Genomic DNA, 17,040 nt, shown 5'->3' on the forward strand with positions numbered 1-17,040 from the left:
ATAATTCTTCTCTATTTGCTGTTGTGATTGACAATATCAATTAGCTTTATGGATGGCTTGTGCTTTCAGCTGGCTTGTGTTTTCGATGTGCACTGTGTGCATGTGAGAATGCAATATGTGCATGTGTGTGTGCTTGTGTCGCACCAAAGAGAGAGAGAGAGAGAGCACGTTAGAGAGAAGAGAAATGTGAGAGAGTGGACGACTTTAATTGGGACTTCTTGCCATCTCTTGTTATCATCTGTTTGTACGGCACCTTCTACGGTGCACCAGGTGCACCCATGCACCATTTGTTGTTTATGAAGCATGTGCAGTGCACATGCCAATTAATTTGTAAAAAAATAAAAAGAAAACCTGCTATAACAGGTGGAGGTAATAGGTTTCTTCTGTGATATTTTAGCGCGCTTTTCCTCAAACTGGTTCAGAACTTCAAAACCCAAAAACCTCTCCTACATATGGCGATCTCCTCCATGTATCTCCTCCAGTGATCAGTTGATTCCTAAGGTTGAAAACATTGGGTAGCAGTTGATTTGAAGCGTTTTAAGGTTAGTATTGAGCAATCTCAGTTATCTGTTGCTAAGCCCTAACTAACCTCACCTCTTTTTAAGTTCATTATGTTTATGGGTAAACATTAATCTCATCTCTTTCTTGCTAAGCCCTAACCAATCTCAAGAATTTTTAGGTTAATTTCTGTTTAGGGGTAAACCTTAATCTCACCTAAGTTTTCTACCAAATTTGAATTGAATTTGTGTGGGTGGGTAACCTTATTTAAAATTGTAAAATTTGAATGGAAGTTGCATCGTAATTTATCTTTTATACAGAGAACAAGCAGTGTAAAATTATGCACAAGAATTTCGTTGGATGAATAGAAGATGATTTATTGGAGCACGAATATACAATTGCATATGGGTCATGCAATTCATAGCTTTCTGTTTGTCAATTGGCATATGTGTTGGCATATTACTATCCAATTGAGTTTGTTTGATATGATTGGCGAGAATGCAATTTCATATATGGTTCAATAAACGTCCGTTTGATAATTGGAATATGAGCAGACATGTTATTATTTTAGTTTATTCGGTATGACTGACTAAAATGGAATTATATTGGGTTCATGCAATTTGTTTGTATGATTTGGCAATTGAATATGAGTTGACATATATTATTTGGTGAAGATTCCTCCATTGATTGGTAGCTATTTACTTAAGGTTTAAAGCACTTAGTTAGAAGTTTTGTAAGGGTAGTATTGAAGAATCTCATTTTATCTCTTCATAAACCCTAACCTTTTGTAAAATATGACTTGTGTTTTGCTAAACCCTAACCTCACCTCTTTAAGTTTATTTTTGAAAACGTAATATGAATTTCATTTTTGTGGGTGGGTAACCTTATTACAAATTGTAAAATAGTCATTACAGTCAGTAGGCTAAGAACAACCATTAAAAGTGTTTCGTGATGCGTCATAATTATATTGGATATGTAGAAGGTGATATAGTATAGCACAAAAATGCAATTGTCTAGGTGTAATGCAATTTCATTGCATCTCGTTGGCAATTGTCTAGGAGTAATGCAATTTCATGCCGCTGGTTGGCAATTGACTATGGCTAATGCAATTTCATAGCACCTCGTTGGCAATTGACATATACATGTTATTTTACGATTGTTTATTTGATAAGACTATTTTTTGTTTTGTTTAATGTGTTGTGTTCTTTGATGTTCGAACTATGGAATGGATTGAAAGATTTAAAAAATAATGGGTTGAAGTTAATTTCGTTCACATATTATTAAACATTGCATGAGAACAAGCATTGAGTTTGTTTTGGATCCCTGAGAATTACGTTGAATGGGAGATATATTGAAGCTCAAACATGCAATGCCTAAGGGTCTTGCAATTTCATATCTCCTCACAAAATATATGAGTTCAAATATTATTTTCCCATTGATATGAGTTGACATGTTATTATTTCATATAGTTTGACAATTTGCATATGAGTTGACATGTTATTATTTTCTATTGAGTTTATTTGATATATGAAATGTTTTTCTTGTTTAATGCAGGCTCATCATTAATTGGACTTATGAAATGGTGAAAAAGAACAGTGATGTGCATAGTAAAGGCAAAAATCCAAAAACAACAAAAGATGAGTCCAAGCTGATGATTCATCGCAAGACCGGTTACTTTAACTTTCTGTAAGTGTTAAACGGCTCTTGCAGTATATTAAGTACTTTTTATAGGACTAACTAAATGTGAATGTTTTAAATAGGAAAATAAAGGGTGATGAAATGAAGCAACAAAAAATAGTGGAGAAAGTGGATACAAAGGTGATAAATTGTAAACAATACATTTAAGTAGAGACGTTACAGTTCACAACTTATAATGAATTGATTGAATTTTATTATTTTCTTCCTCAGACGAAGAAGGAAATCGCAAATATGTGGCAAAAGTTGGATGCTACTCAGAAAGCAGAGTATGAATCTAAAACAGCTTCAACTAACACATCGAACAAAAGTTGTTTGAAGATAGCCACACGATGCAGTCCGAAGGATATACAGGACACTATAAATATTTTAAGCGATCAGAAAAAAGCAGCCATTGAAGAAATGGGATTTGTTTCGTTGTTGGAAATGAAGTGCGGAAAACTGTCTCGTTCAATGTGTCGTTTTTTGGTTGATAAATTTAATCATGGTGAATCATCAATCGAGCTACATGGGAAAACATTTAAGATATCTGTGGATGACTTCGTGCGCATAATGGGTGTTAAGGATGGAGGAGAGGAAGTTGACTTCACCGGATCCATGGATGACCAACACATTGTAAAGGTGCGAAATTCATTTTTGGGTGGGAAGAAGGTTTTAAAAAATAATGAGTTGAAGCAGATAATGGTGGGGACAGAAGAAGCAGACGACTTTTTCAAAGTTGGTTTTGTCATGTTTGCTCTATGCACGTTGCTATGTCCAACCACTTCCTTGTGTGTGAATCTAAAATATCTGCTTCCGTTAAGAGATAGCAAGGCAATCGCAAAGAAAAATTGGGCAAGTTATTCATTTAGATTTTTATTAGACAGTGTCAGGTCATTTAAGGAGAACAATCAAGTTTACATCGGTGGTTGCTTGTTATTCCTTCAATTGTTTTACCTTGATGCTATAGCTCATGGTAGCGTACTTGTGGATAGGTCTATGCTACCACTCACTGTGTGGGGGAAAGTAGAAACCGAAAAAATGAAGAAGTGGCTACAAAAAAGAGGGGGGTTTGAAAGTGATAAGGTAGTTGTTATGAAAACTGAATATGGAGGTCTCGGAGATGATGCCAAAACAATGACTCACTTTGCTGAAGAGTTAAGTTCAATAAGAAAGGATTTGGCAACTTTGGTGGTCACTGTTGCTCGTATAGACGAATCGCTCTCCAAGGTTATGTCTGAGTTATCATCAAAAAATGAAGAGAAAGAAAGAACATTGCACACTTCATGCCCTAATGAACGAGAAGTTAAACTTAATAAGGAAGATGATAACATGTTTGAAATGGGGCCTGATGGGGGACAAGAAGACCTTGGAAATACTAAACCTCCAAAAAGTAGGCCAAACAAAGAAGACGGAACTCCCAACGAGCAAGATGACAATGTGAAAGGATTTACAACTGTTGCTAAAACTTCGGCTCCCTTTGTTGAAGTCATCCATGACAGAAAACATCCAAAACAACCTCAGAATGAGGTATGATGAGTATTGGTTGTAGCTTGTTTGTATTTGTTTTCATAATTTCACTTGTTTGTTTACATGTTTGGATGATGACAATTATCGAGTATTTGATTTGCAGACATCATTGTACTATGGATTATGTTGTAATTTTATTTGGTTTTGTCCCTATGTAATAACAAAGTTAGGTGTCCTTATTTTATGCAAATTCTTTGTATCATTTAATATATGTTTGTTTCAGTTATATTGATTTGTAAATGCTATTTCGTAATGATTTGTGAGCACTAGGATAAAATGGGTCAGAACGACGTAAAAAGTTTGTTCTTAGAGAATTGTAGTTCAACTTCAACAAGGGATCCGATAGTGACTCGTGCAAGAGCGATTAGAAAGCCGGGTCCCCACATGAGAACTCCTTATGAAGACATCAATGTGTTGAAAGCTAAAGCAAATGCAAAAACCCAACATGTAATTGCTCACGAGCGGATTATGAAGAGATTAAATGTCGGTCCATTCCGGATGAGCAACGATATCTCTGAAGATGATAGAGATCTACTAAGTTTTGCATTTTGTTGCAATCCATTGGATCCAAATGTTTGGAGGTATACCCTGAACCAAATTTGTGAAATTAATTTTTATGTGTTATGATAATGACATAACAACAATTGATTAGAAGTTGTATTTTTTCTGTTTAACAGTGAACTACTCGTTAGCACTGGTGATGTAGCTATAAATCGTCACCATTTTGGAAGCCTTGCCCCTGGGTTGCCTCTCTTCGATGATGTAAGGACTACGAATCGAATATATATTTAACTACTCATTAGTACATGTTTAGAATGTTGGTACTAGGATGCTAACAATCGTGTCTTATCTTGTAATAGGTAATCAATGTAATGGCAGAATATTTATATGATACCACCTCTACAAAGTGGTTCCTACCTACGTATTTTTGGTCGGTAAGTAAATGGATAAGATTAATGAATGATATTTTTTGTGCTGCTAGTGATGTGTTATATCTCATAAAATACAGGACGGCGCCAAGCTTGTACGTCCCAGTGATCGTACAACATCATGTGGTAGGACACAAAAGATTTGTCGTCTCGCAAGATTTAATGGGCGACTAAAGGATTGCATGCAGGTGGGTTTCGTATGCAAGCTCCAATAATATCAATTATCGGTGATAATGAACATACCACTTTTTTGCAGATATATATTCCGATGCACGACGAAGTCATTGGTCACTGGTATCTTTTGATTTGTGACATTTTCCACAAGAAAGCTGAAATTTGGGACAGTTTACCTGATGTGCGTCACAATAAGAAACGCGAGAACGATTGCCATATTACTGTAAGTGGAGAAGCTTTTGTTCAATGTCATTATACGTATTTCTTTTGCTAAATGTTACTAATGTTGACTATGTTCTTGTGTATGCAACAGTTGTTGTACCTAGACTCTGTTTTTCATGAGGACATATTATCGGTATTTGGGACGGGGTGGACGTTCTCCTCCTTTTCTGTTGTGTCCCCATTGGATGCCAATCCCATCCAACCTAATGGTGTGGATTGTGGCATTTTTGTCATAAGACACATGCAATATTATCGTCAATTGTGGCATGACCGGGTATGCATTGCACATGTGCTATTTTTTTGGTAAAACTGATTAATACGTAATGAAACGCTAAATGTTTTTTTTTTGTTGCAGTACGACTCTAATGTACAACGAATGCGACTTGCTATTGAGTTGCTCCGAAATGAAAAAAATCAATTGCGTGATGTGATAATACGTGAAACATTGAAAGTGATGGAAAATGCATCTGATTTTATGGCGAAGGGGAACAAGCTTGGTAATGTTGAGGCTAAGGACAAGGATGTGGCGGATATCACCATTACAAGAAAGAGGGTTTATAATCGGAAACAAAAACAATCAGCGGTGACTATACCAGAAATACGTACAGGTCGCGGTCAGCCTAGACCTCGGCGCCGCTAACAAGGTTGGGTAATGGGACTCTAATGACTGACCAGTATATATTTTTGTGACCTTAGATCTAATGCTGTGATGGTACTGGTTTTGGTGCATGCCCTATATATTTGGAAGGAGGGTCGCCATGGTATAATTTGACAACTTTTTTGTTTTTTGTAAAGTGATTGTCAAAGGATTCTGACCGTGGTTAGGTAGGCAACATTTTTTTGTACATCTAGGTCGAATGTCCTATTTGGTGTTAGTTTTTGGTTTCCATATTATAGATTATGACTAGCACAGGGTGTCAAAATGCAATTTGGTGAAGTTAATATGTTAACTTTGTTGGGTAACCATATGTACGAACAATTGATGAAGTTAATATGTTAACTTTATTTTGTGCTGCTAGCCTTGGTTCTGTTTCTATTGCAAGTTATGACGGTCATTCCAATGTTTTAGTGTTCAGCGGATTGACCATATTGGGTGACAATAATTGCCAAATCAGGGAACTGTAATTTATTGTTTCTGGATTCCAATTGCATTACAATGTCCAATTACTGCCTCTTGTTTGTCAATTGACAAACAGTATCTATGTATTTGTAATTCAAATGTGCGAAATCCTATGCCTGTTTGGTAATTGGTAAACTACAGTGTGCAATGCCTGCCTCATGCTTGATCTTTCTCCCTTTCCATGATTGAAGTACCTAAAAGAAAAAACAATGACTTTTAGTTCAAATCATACTAAAACGTAAATATAATACTGTTGTTACTTTATATTTAAAAATGAACAAAATAAATGAACACATTGCATTATGTAAAACCCCAAGTATTTGTGATTCACAAATGTAAGGATATCGTTTACTAATTTGTGGAATGCCTATGTCCATAATAGTGTACTGTTCGTGCTTATTGTTGCAACTATTTGTTCTTACAAGGACAAGGACCCAATTTACTCCTCCAAGGTTCATTCTCACCTTCACATTGTGTTGGGGGTCATTTCCCTTGTAAATTACAGTATTACGATATTAAGTATGACTTTTACAATGTAATGGAATGAGTATGTCCATTTTAGTATAATAAGGATGATTCTTGTTCAATCTCCTGGAACATAACTATCCTAAATAGAGTAATACGAGACCTTCATATTGTAAACATTCATGTTTACAATACTAATGACCCAATTTACCTTCCGAATGTTCCCCTTTACCCTAATGTTGTACTACAAGTCTTTATATTTGTAAAGTACGATATTACAAGATTAATGATGCATTTTACAATCATATGGAACATACCTGTCCAAAACGGAGTAAAACAAGACCTTAATATAGTAAATGTTTGTGTTAACACGTATAAGGACCCAATTTACTTTCTCAATGTCCCTAGTTACCTTAATATTGTAATACATGTCCTTCTCTTTGTAAATTACGAAATTACCATAATAAGGATGGGTTTTACAATCTCCTGGAATATAACTATCCTAAATAGAGTAATACGAGACCTTAATATTGTAAACATTCATGTTTACAATACTAAGGACCCAATTTACCTTCCAAATGTTCCCCTTGACCCTAATGTTGTACTACATGTCTTTATATTTGTAAAGTACGATATTACAAGATTAATGATGCATTTTACAAGGATATGGAACATACTTGTCCAAAACGAAGTAAACAAGACCTTAATATAGTAAACGTTTGTGTTTACACGTATAAGGACCCAATTTACTTTCTCAATGTCCCTAGTTACCTTAATATTGTAATACATGTCCTTCTCTTTGTAAATTTTTAAATTACCATAATAAGGATGGGTTTTACAATCTCCTGGAATATAACTATCCTAAATAGAGTAATACGAGACCTTAATATTGTAAACATTCATGTTTACAATACTAAGGACCCAATTTACCTTCCGAATGTTCCCCTTGACCCTAATGTTGTACTACATGTCTTTATATTTGTAAAGTATGATATTACAAGATTAATGATGCATTTTACAAGGATATGGAACATACTTGTCCAAAACGAAGTAAAACAAGACCTTAATATAGTAAACGTTTGTGTTTACACGTATAAGGACCCAATTTACTTTCTCAATGTCCCTAGTTACCTTAATATTGTAATACATGTCCTTCTCTTTGTAAATTACGAAATTACCATAATAAGGATGGGTTTTACAATCTCCTGAAATATAACTATCCTAAATAGAGTAATACGAGACCTTAATATTGTAAATATTCATGTTTACAATACTAAGGACCCAATTTACCTTCCAAATGTTCCCCTTGACCCTAATGTTGTACTACATGTCTTTATATTTGTAAAGTACGATATTACAAGATTAATGATGCATTTTACAAGGATATGGAACATACTTGTCCAAAACGAAGTAAAACAAGACCTTAATATAGTAAACGTTTGTGTTTACACGTATAAGGACCCAATTTACTTTCTCAATGTCCCTAGTTACCTTAATATTGTAATACATGTCCTTCTCTTTGTAAATTACGAAATTACCATAATAAGGATGTGTTTTACAATCTCCTGGAATATAACTATCCTAAATAGAGTAATACGAGACCTTAATATTGTAAACATTCATGTTTACAATACTAAGGACCCAATTTACCTTCCAAATGTTCCCCTTGACCCTAATGTTGTACTACATGTCTTTATATTTGTAAAGTACGATATTACAAGATTAATGATGCATTTTACAAGGATATGGAACATACTTGTCCAAACCGGAGTAAAACAAGACCTTAATATAGTAAACGTTTGTGTTTACACGTATAAGGACCCAATTTACTTTCTCAATGTCCCTAGTTACCTTAATATTGTAATACATGTCCTTCTCTTTGTAAATTACGAAATTACCATAATAAGGATGAGTTTTACAATCTCCTGGAACATAACTATCCTAAATAGAGTAATACGAGACCTTAATATTGTAAACATTCATGTTTACGATAATAAGGACCCAATTTACCTTCCGAATGTTCCCATTTACCTTAATATTGTACTACATGTTCTTGTTTTGAAAAAAGGAATGCGTGCACGTTTGCACTTTGAAACTTACGGTTTGTCAATTGTATTCATTGTTTTCAATTTCAACTAACTGTTTGTCAATTGGATTATGCTTGGTCAGTTTCGAATTTACCGTTTGTCAATTGGATTATGCTCTGTCAATTTCTTACTAACTCTTTGTCAATTACATTATTTCCTTTTCCTCCTGGGCGAGCCAATCTATCAGTGGCCTGTCCATCTTATGGTAACTTCGTTTCAAATTAACTCATACATTCTATTCACATACAACAATAGACGATCATATTTGACATCATTATTGTTTGTACCAAAAATTAAATTTTTGCCTAAAATGGAAGATAATTTGCCATGAACATCAAAATGGCAAAAATATGGCTAGACAGGCATTGCTGCAGTCAGATGGGGTGAGCTCAAAATTCAACTTCCAGCGCTCAAATCAATTTTCGTTCTTCATGAGAGTTGTTCATCTCTATGTCTACTGCACCATATCCAAATTTGGGTATATTTGGACAAATTTGGGTATATTTGGACCAATTTGGAATCCTAAGAGCGAAAGCTGAAAACAGTGCAATTCCGGCCTAATTATGGCCCAATTCTGGCCAGCTTCCAGTCCTGAAATGAACCTTCGTCCTTCATGAAAGTTGTTCAGTTGGATGTCTACTACGACATATCAGAATTTGGCGTCATTCGGATAAATGTGGGATCCTCGCGACATCAAACATCAGAAGCATACCAGCAACAGCGATGCACGAAAACAGTGGCAATTCTGGCCTAATTATGGCCCAATTCTGGCCAGGTTCCAGTCATCAAATGAACATTCTTCCTTCATGAAAGTTGTTCAGTTGGATGTCTACTACGACATATCTAAATTTGGCATCTTTTATACAATTATTGAATCTTCACAGTATTAATCATGATTTGTGTTCGTGACAGCAGTCTGTGACGACCAGTCAGTTGCTAAATCAGATTTTCTATTGCTGAACTATAATTAAGTTCTTTCATGAATGTTGTTCCTACTGACGTAGAGATCAAAATATCCGACATTTGCAGCATTGGATCAATCTAGCATCCCCAGTTTATTATGCATCAAGGCATGTTCAGAGAAGAAACTCAGTGGCTGCAAATAACGGGTGAAACAATTATACACTACGTTTATAGCATCAAACAAGTTACATAAGCTTTGGGGTTAGAAAACTATGTCGAAAGGGAATTGAAATCCTGTGGAAAACCAAGCCAAAAGGGATGAAAAAAGGCATGGATGCACGTTTGCAATTTCAAACTTATGGATTGTCAATTGGATAATTCTTGTTCAATTTTATGCTCACTGTTTGTCTATTGTATTATTATTTTTCAATTGCCCACTGACTGTTTGTCGATTGCATTATTTCCTTTTACTCTTAGGTGAGCCAATGTATCAGTCCCCTTTCCATCTTATGGTAACTTCCTTTCAAATTAACTCATTCAATCCATTCACAGAGACCAATGGACGATCATATTTGACATCGTTATATAATAAGTTTGTAGCATGAAACAAGTTACATAACCTACTAGTTAACATCTACCACAAAATATCACGCAATCTCACTTATGTTCACAATTTTTTTAGCGTATACCAGAAAGACAAAATACCCATAATACAATTTAAGTTTTCTTCCTTAGCCTCTTACTAATAGGCTGTGATTCTGGTTCTGGCAAAGAGGTGTTGCGTTCTTTTGGTGATGCTTTTCCTTTTGATTTAATCGCAGCTGCTTTTTCTTTGGTATGCACCTCCCCTCCTTTGCATTTCGTTTTCACCACAGCTTCTTTTCCTTTGGGGTTTGGGGGTGGGGACTTGGTTTTAGACTTCTTCATTAATACCTCATCTTCCTCGTCCTCGTCCTCACTTTCCTGGTAGTTGTCGTCGTCCTCCTCGCGTTGTTGGGAACATTCATCCTCGTCCCCATTTTCCTCGACCTCCTCATCCTCGTTTTCCTCATCCAGCTCATCCACCTCGTTTTCCTCATCCAGCTCATCCACCTCGTTTTCCTCATCCTCCTCGTTTTCCTCGTCCTCCTCATCCTCCCCTTGTTCCTCGTCATTGTCATTATCCACCCCATTCTCACCATCCTCATCTGATGTCTCAAACCCATTATCGTTCTCCTCATCCTCCTCATCATCCTCATCATCAATTTCATTCTTATCTTCCACATCAACAATTTCATTTCTTGCAAGGCAGTTATGGTTGTGTTGAGTGTTTGTCCCCTACAAAACCAAAGTCATAACCTTTGATGATTAATGCAATTATAAATATGTTGCCTAATCTTTAACTTAAAATAAAAGAACAATTATGGCACATAACCATCATAACTACTCTTCTGCATTGCATCAACATCATCATGAACATGTTTTTGAACACAGAATTTTTTATTTTATGCTTACAAACCCAATTTTACAATCTTATCAGTCCTCCGCATATAATTCTAATTAAAGGCACTGTATTTGCCATAATATCACGCATATTTGCCATAATATACAACGAGTGGAGTTTGAATTCATATATGCCATGTGTACAAAAAAAATTCCAGTAAAGTAGATTGCATTACTTTTGGATAAACGCCTAAAAGCAAATCAATTAAACATTACCTGTCGAAGCTCGCTTATGATTGTCTTAGCAGCCATACATTTAGTGAAGAGCAAGGAATTTAGGCCACTAATCATATCCAATAGTTGTGTTGCTGTCGATGCACTTACCTACAGTACAAACATGTTATGTGTAAACTAAGTTAATATAATCGTGTAGTTTTGATTTCAACATTTAAATCCAATGCTGAACCTCAAACTTACATATTTCACATCCTTCGGAAGTGGTAGGCACGTGCTAGACTTGCCTCGCGGGATATCTAATACTTCACAATCATCTGCGTCCCCCCATCCCACCACTTGAACAGTCCATGGTGGAATTTTAATTTCACTACCTTGAATGTTCGGACCAACAGAGCACACACCTTCTTCTGCAGTCTGCATAGTGATTTGATATGAATTCAATATTTTTTTGCAGAATTCAAAACTATATTAGGAAGGACCATTAGGAAAGGTAAAACTTACATTATCGGTGACACTTGGATAATGCTTATATCTGACATACTCATTTCGAAAGACTCCATAATCGGCCTTCTCAGCAAACCAGTCATCAGCCTTAAATCCCTTCAGTGATGCTTTGGTTTTATTGTCCACGGCATACACTTTCATGTCTTTGAGCATGGTTGGAGGGGGTCTTTTTGGGATCCGCTGATCTGGTGCACCTAAGCTTTGCACGGCTACTCTTTCCCCTAAATACCAAGCATACCCGGCTGGTCCTTGTAGTAGAATTCTTTGTTTTGTAGCTGGAATGCTGCTTTGCACATAATGCGGTAGGGTTGTATCATCAGTTCCCCATGGATACCAATTGACTTGATCAGTAGTGATATATCTCAATGTTATCCTAAATTGCTCCAAGTTGTGGGATGTTTCCCGCACATCCGGGGCACTCAACCAACGTAACGCGCGCGGCCATTGACTATCTTCATCGGTACATGGTCGACTTAAAGCAAGTGGCTTCAAGTACTCACACGCCCATACCTATAAACACAAAACATAACACTGTTAGTTTGGACAACCAAAACACCCAAGTGTAATGAATTTTAATAATCATTTAGTTTGTAAGCATAAATGTATTCACCTCCCAAGCCCGCCAATACCCTCCTGAGCTTGACACTATTCTTCTGGAAATAGCATCCATCGACAAATACAGGCATGACAACCCAGCCCCGCCCCAATTGTAGTCTTTAATCTCATCGACTTTAGCAAGACTGGGCATGTAGTATAGATAAACAGAGTCACTCTTATCATTACATAGAGTGCTGCCGATCAATGCGAGAATAAAGACACGAGTTAACTGGTCTTCTTGTACAGCGGTTTGCGGCTTCCACCCCTTATACTTCTCCACAATGTCCCTGTATTTTATCTTGGTATTAATCAGGCTTGCAATGGGGGTCCCAAATAGCCTCACTACCTCCTTAGGTTTTTTGTGGGCCTCCATGTCATATTTTAAAGGCTTCCCACAAACGGGTAAACCTGTGATCGCACTAAAGTCCTTCGGGGTCATTGTCAGTTCCCCGACCTCATCCAGATGGAATGTATGTGTGGTGTCCCACCAACGCTCTGCCAATGCTGAAATGATTTTTTTGTCTCTCCTTCCCTTTCGCGCAAGTAAATTTGCGAACTCAGAAAATCCCGCTACTTTGACTTTGTCTTTCACTGGAACAGGCAAATGATTTTGAAACCATAAGCCACATAGTTTGTCATTGCCGCATCCCTTAATATGGGTACCCGAATTCTGCAAGTTTCCAAAATTTAATCAATCACAACAACACTTTCCATGCAACATATTCAGAAAACTGTCCATGCAATTGGTGTTACAAATATTCAATTGGCAAACAGTAATCAGGTAATTGCATTTGTGAAATCTAATTGGATCAATGGAAAGCAGAAAAATAAGTTCGGGAAAACTAAACACATTCCCTAAACTCAATAAATTGTCCAAGGATTTACTTAGCAAGCACTTGGATTAATGGAACATAAAAAAAAAAAGTAAGCATAGCCAACAAACTTTAAATGCAATTGTATTTACAAATCTTCAATTGGCAGACAGAAACCAGGTAATTAAATATGTCAAATGTAATTGCATAAGTGAAGTGCCCAAAAACTAGTTGAGCAAAACTAATCATACTGCCAACAGTCAATCAAATTGCAAAGGATTTACTTAGCACGCAACGGGATTCAGTGAACATACTTTCCTAATGATGCTTATAAAACGAACATATAAATAAAAAATAGCCACCTAATTCACAAAAATTACCAATATCTACCTTGTAAGATAAATGGTCAGTGACTTTGACATGTAGCACAGGATTGGATGTGTTGTGATTCTTATGTACGTATCGTCTCACCCCGAACAATGGGTGATCCGCAGGGCTTTGGTGTTTTGGTTCCGAACCTTGCCCTTGCTCAATGGTTACAATAGAATTGCTGTTGTTTCCCTGTGCTTTTTTCCGAGGGGGCACCCCACTACTTTTCTTACCCTTGAGTTTGCAACGTGCCTCGGAAGTTGCCTTGTCGTTGGCCATGTGCTCCCTCCCAATACCCTCCTATGTTTAACCCATCAATTTAATGAAACAAAAACATATTAATATATATATATATAAGAAGAATAAATATATATATCATCAGAAATTGATTCACAACACTTGCAGAAACCAAACAATAATATACGCATATAGATACATATCTATGCATATCATCAAAATGAGTTGGAAACTCCCAGAGTCAACAAGGAATTGGAACAAATCCATATAAAACTGCAAATCTAAAAAGGTCACCAGCATAAGAATTTTAATTAACTAATTTTACTTCATTCACTAATTTTACAAGATTTATAACCAAAAAAAAAATCGGAAAGAGTAGGAAAAAAAACCACATATTACAGTTGTTATGCATACCACAAATTATTTGTCATAAAAAAAGTTGCCACCCAGTTGCCTATCATAACAATGAATCGGAGAACATGAATGTCCACTAAAGGTGCAATAAACAGGAGAACTTGTAAGCAAATAGCACTTTAGGGTTTCACATAATTTTCAACTCTCAAACACAAAATCCATCAAATAATACACAATCGAATCAATCAAAACCTCAATTTCACTATGTATACGAAAATCAGGGCATGCCCAAATCACCATTTTCACGAAAAGGGAAAGAAGAACCCAAAAGAGAGAGCAATCTGAATTACGAAACCCCAACCAATTTAATCGATTCAAATATCACTGAAACATAAATAAATTTTATTTATAAATACTCACAGGAGGTGGCAGAATCAGGGGCGCCAATCGCAAATTCGTTTCGTCTATTCCTTCACAGAGACGACGAGACTGCAAATCCCATCAGATTTGGGAACGAAGGGGCGTGATTGTCGTTGTCGGCGGCGTGGTGCTGCGTCTGAGAGAAGAGAAGCAGACAGAGAGCGTCGAGCGATAAGGAGAAGAGGAGGAGAGAGAGAGAGACTGAGGGAAAACGAAAACCTAATTCGTAAACTAAAGTGGGCCTGTATCAGATATGGCCAGTTCTATTCTAACAAAATAGAACTGGCCTAATAAAATAATATTTTTTATATTGTATATTATATATAATATATTTATCTCTTGACCTCCAAATCAAATGTACTTTTATTTGTTTTAATTATTAATGACATTAATATAATTTAAATTTCAAGGGTATTTAGTTGTCTAACTTTGCTTTTCAAGTCTTTAGCCTTTTAAAATTGTCCCTCTACTGAAAAATTCATGAAAATTATCAAGAGGAAATTCATCTACAAAAACATTAGGAAAATTAATCTTTTAAGCTTTAAACTTGTTGTTTTTAAAAAAAAATTAAAATTAATGTAGTCCCATGTTTCCTTTTTTTTGCATTTTTTAATGTGAAATAAATAATTTTGTAATTTTTAAAAAATAAATGGATAGAAAATGACTCATTTGTCCTAAAAAAACTTCGACACTTTTTACACTATGACCCTATGACCCGAGAATCCTGGATCCGCCACTGTGTACAAAGTAAGAGATACACTTGAAACCTTGAAAAATAGAGTCCAAAATCGGATTGTACTCGAAAAAAGAAGTTGACGATGGTTGATTTGGGGTGGGTGAGAGAAAGAGATAGAGAGAGGAGAAGAAGAGCTCGACGAAGAAGTTGTTGAGCGAGGGTTACTGGTGGCTACAGCGCGTATGATTGTAAAGGGTGCGCAAGGTTTTTGTTGTCCTTAAACGACATCGTTTTAAATTTTATTGGTGCAACAATTGAACTGTGCGTTTTGAGTTATTTTGAAACCTTTTTTGTTTTATTACTTTGATTAATAGTTATGTTTTAGTTATTATTTACTTAGTGAATATTAAAGGAAAAAAAGAAAAAGAAAAATAGAATTACTATTTATTAAGTAATATAAGTCATGAAGATAATTAAAATATTGAATACTAATTATTCACTTCATAAATAGTAATTAAAATATAATTATTAATTTCACTAATTAAATCAGGCAAATATATTATTTAATTACAAAAATTAAAATTTAACAAAATTAATTAACATAAACAGCATAAGTTTTTGTTGGTTTTTTTTTTAAACACCTCTCCCTCATCCGCATGTGTTTACAAGCCCTAATCCTCTTGTCAATTTAGGAATCATCCTACTCCATTTCAATTGTATGACTAATTGGATAATATTAGGTTTTGAAATTGATTATAATATGTATTACTTAGATGTAATTGAATATTAACCCTCAATCAGATGTACTGATTTAGTTTCATTATATTTTATCATTTATAATTGTTGTTCTCCAAAGACTTATTCATCATCCCTGCAAGGTTTACATCTCACCTTTGCGGGAGCAAAGTTACCTAGCATCTACGCATCGTCTTTCAAAACTTTGGTATTATTTAAATTCCCAGGGTAATTGGTTATGTAATATATATATATATTCCTTTTACTCTTTTAAAAATTGCCCATTCGTTGAAGAATTATTGGATCCACCACTGTAGGTATATATATATATATATATATATACATATATTACATATATGTGTATATACGTGTATATATGTACATTATAGTACATGTGTATGTAAGTAATATAATGTAATAAATAAATATAGGTATATAATAATCAAAATATAATATATGCATCTTATACATTGGTGAGCATGGGATAAGTTAATCGTCCCTTTTCACATGGGTTTAGTAGTCCCTTCCTAAAGAGGTGCTTTGGTGGGCCCGGTATTAGCAATCTCATATAAGACTAGAATTACATGAAACAAACATGGTACTAAATTTAGTCTAGGCCAAGCCAAGCCAACCGTGTGTAACAAACGACACTTCTCATGTTCCAAATTAATCTGGTGAGTCGAACATAATGTAAGGTAGTCATGAGCTTTATTTATATTTATATTTTTTTATCAAATTTAAAGCCACATTGTAATAAGTTTATGACCTACCATAAATCGACTACCGTAGTAAATCTATACAAACAATACAAATTGATATTTAAAGAATTTTGTGCGAAAATATTTGTTTCAACCTAATTAATAGATTCAAATTATTCAAAGTTAAACGTGCAAGTGCACATTGTGAACAATAGCGCACATATTGAAAAATAGTAAAGGGTGCAAGTAAGGGATCTTGCCCACAAAGATTGGTTGTTAACTATGTCAAATTTGTAGTTTAACAAACACTAAGAATGACTATATCTGACAAACTCAATTATGAATGTTTGATGGTGAAACATTCTGAATTGGACAAT

At 35.3% G+C, this 17,040-nt stretch overlaps 2 protein-coding genes across 3 annotated transcripts; one reads left to right on the forward strand and one right to left on the reverse strand.

Annotated features, from left to right (window-relative positions):
- The first annotated feature begins 296 nt into the window (after window positions 1-296).
- Window positions 297-6,045, forward strand: LOC148297552 (uncharacterized). Of its 2 annotated transcripts, XM_088246777.1 has the most exons (11): window positions 297-542; window positions 2,053-2,184; window positions 2,259-2,316; window positions 2,407-3,702; window positions 3,973-4,283; window positions 4,380-4,464; window positions 4,563-4,637; window positions 4,712-4,819; window positions 4,888-5,028; window positions 5,119-5,301; window positions 5,383-6,045. In XM_088246777.1, exons 2-11 carry the CDS (start codon window positions 2,078-2,080, stop codon window positions 5,665-5,667), a joined length of 2,649 nt encoding a protein of 882 aa, XP_088102903.1. In that variant the 5' UTR covers window positions 297-542; window positions 2,053-2,077; the 3' UTR covers window positions 5,668-6,045. The 2 variants fall into 2 exon arrangements, with proteins under 2 accessions (XP_088102903.1, XP_088102904.1); XM_088246778.1 differs by lacking the exons at window positions 297-542; window positions 2,259-2,316 and having other exon boundaries at window positions 2,051-2,184.
- A 4,274-nt stretch (window positions 6,046-10,319) lies between these two features.
- LOC148297553 (uncharacterized) lies at window positions 10,320-13,025 on the reverse strand. Its single transcript, XM_088247517.1, has 5 exons — window positions 12,376-13,025; window positions 11,763-12,275; window positions 11,502-11,675; window positions 11,301-11,408; window positions 10,320-10,919 (listed from the first exon to the last, which is right to left on the reverse strand). The coding sequence occupies exons 1-5, from the start codon at window positions 12,799-12,801 to the stop codon at window positions 10,320-10,322; spliced, it is 1,821 nt and encodes a 606-aa protein (XP_088103643.1). The 5' UTR covers window positions 12,802-13,025.
- Window positions 13,026-17,040: the final 4,015 nt, after the last annotated feature.

This window comes from Prunus avium, chromosome 1 (genome assembly GCF_965620075.1).
Source record: "Prunus avium chromosome 1, drPruAviu1.hap1.1, whole genome shotgun sequence".
Classification (NCBI taxonomy): Eukaryota; Viridiplantae; Streptophyta; class Magnoliopsida; order Rosales; family Rosaceae; genus Prunus; species Prunus avium.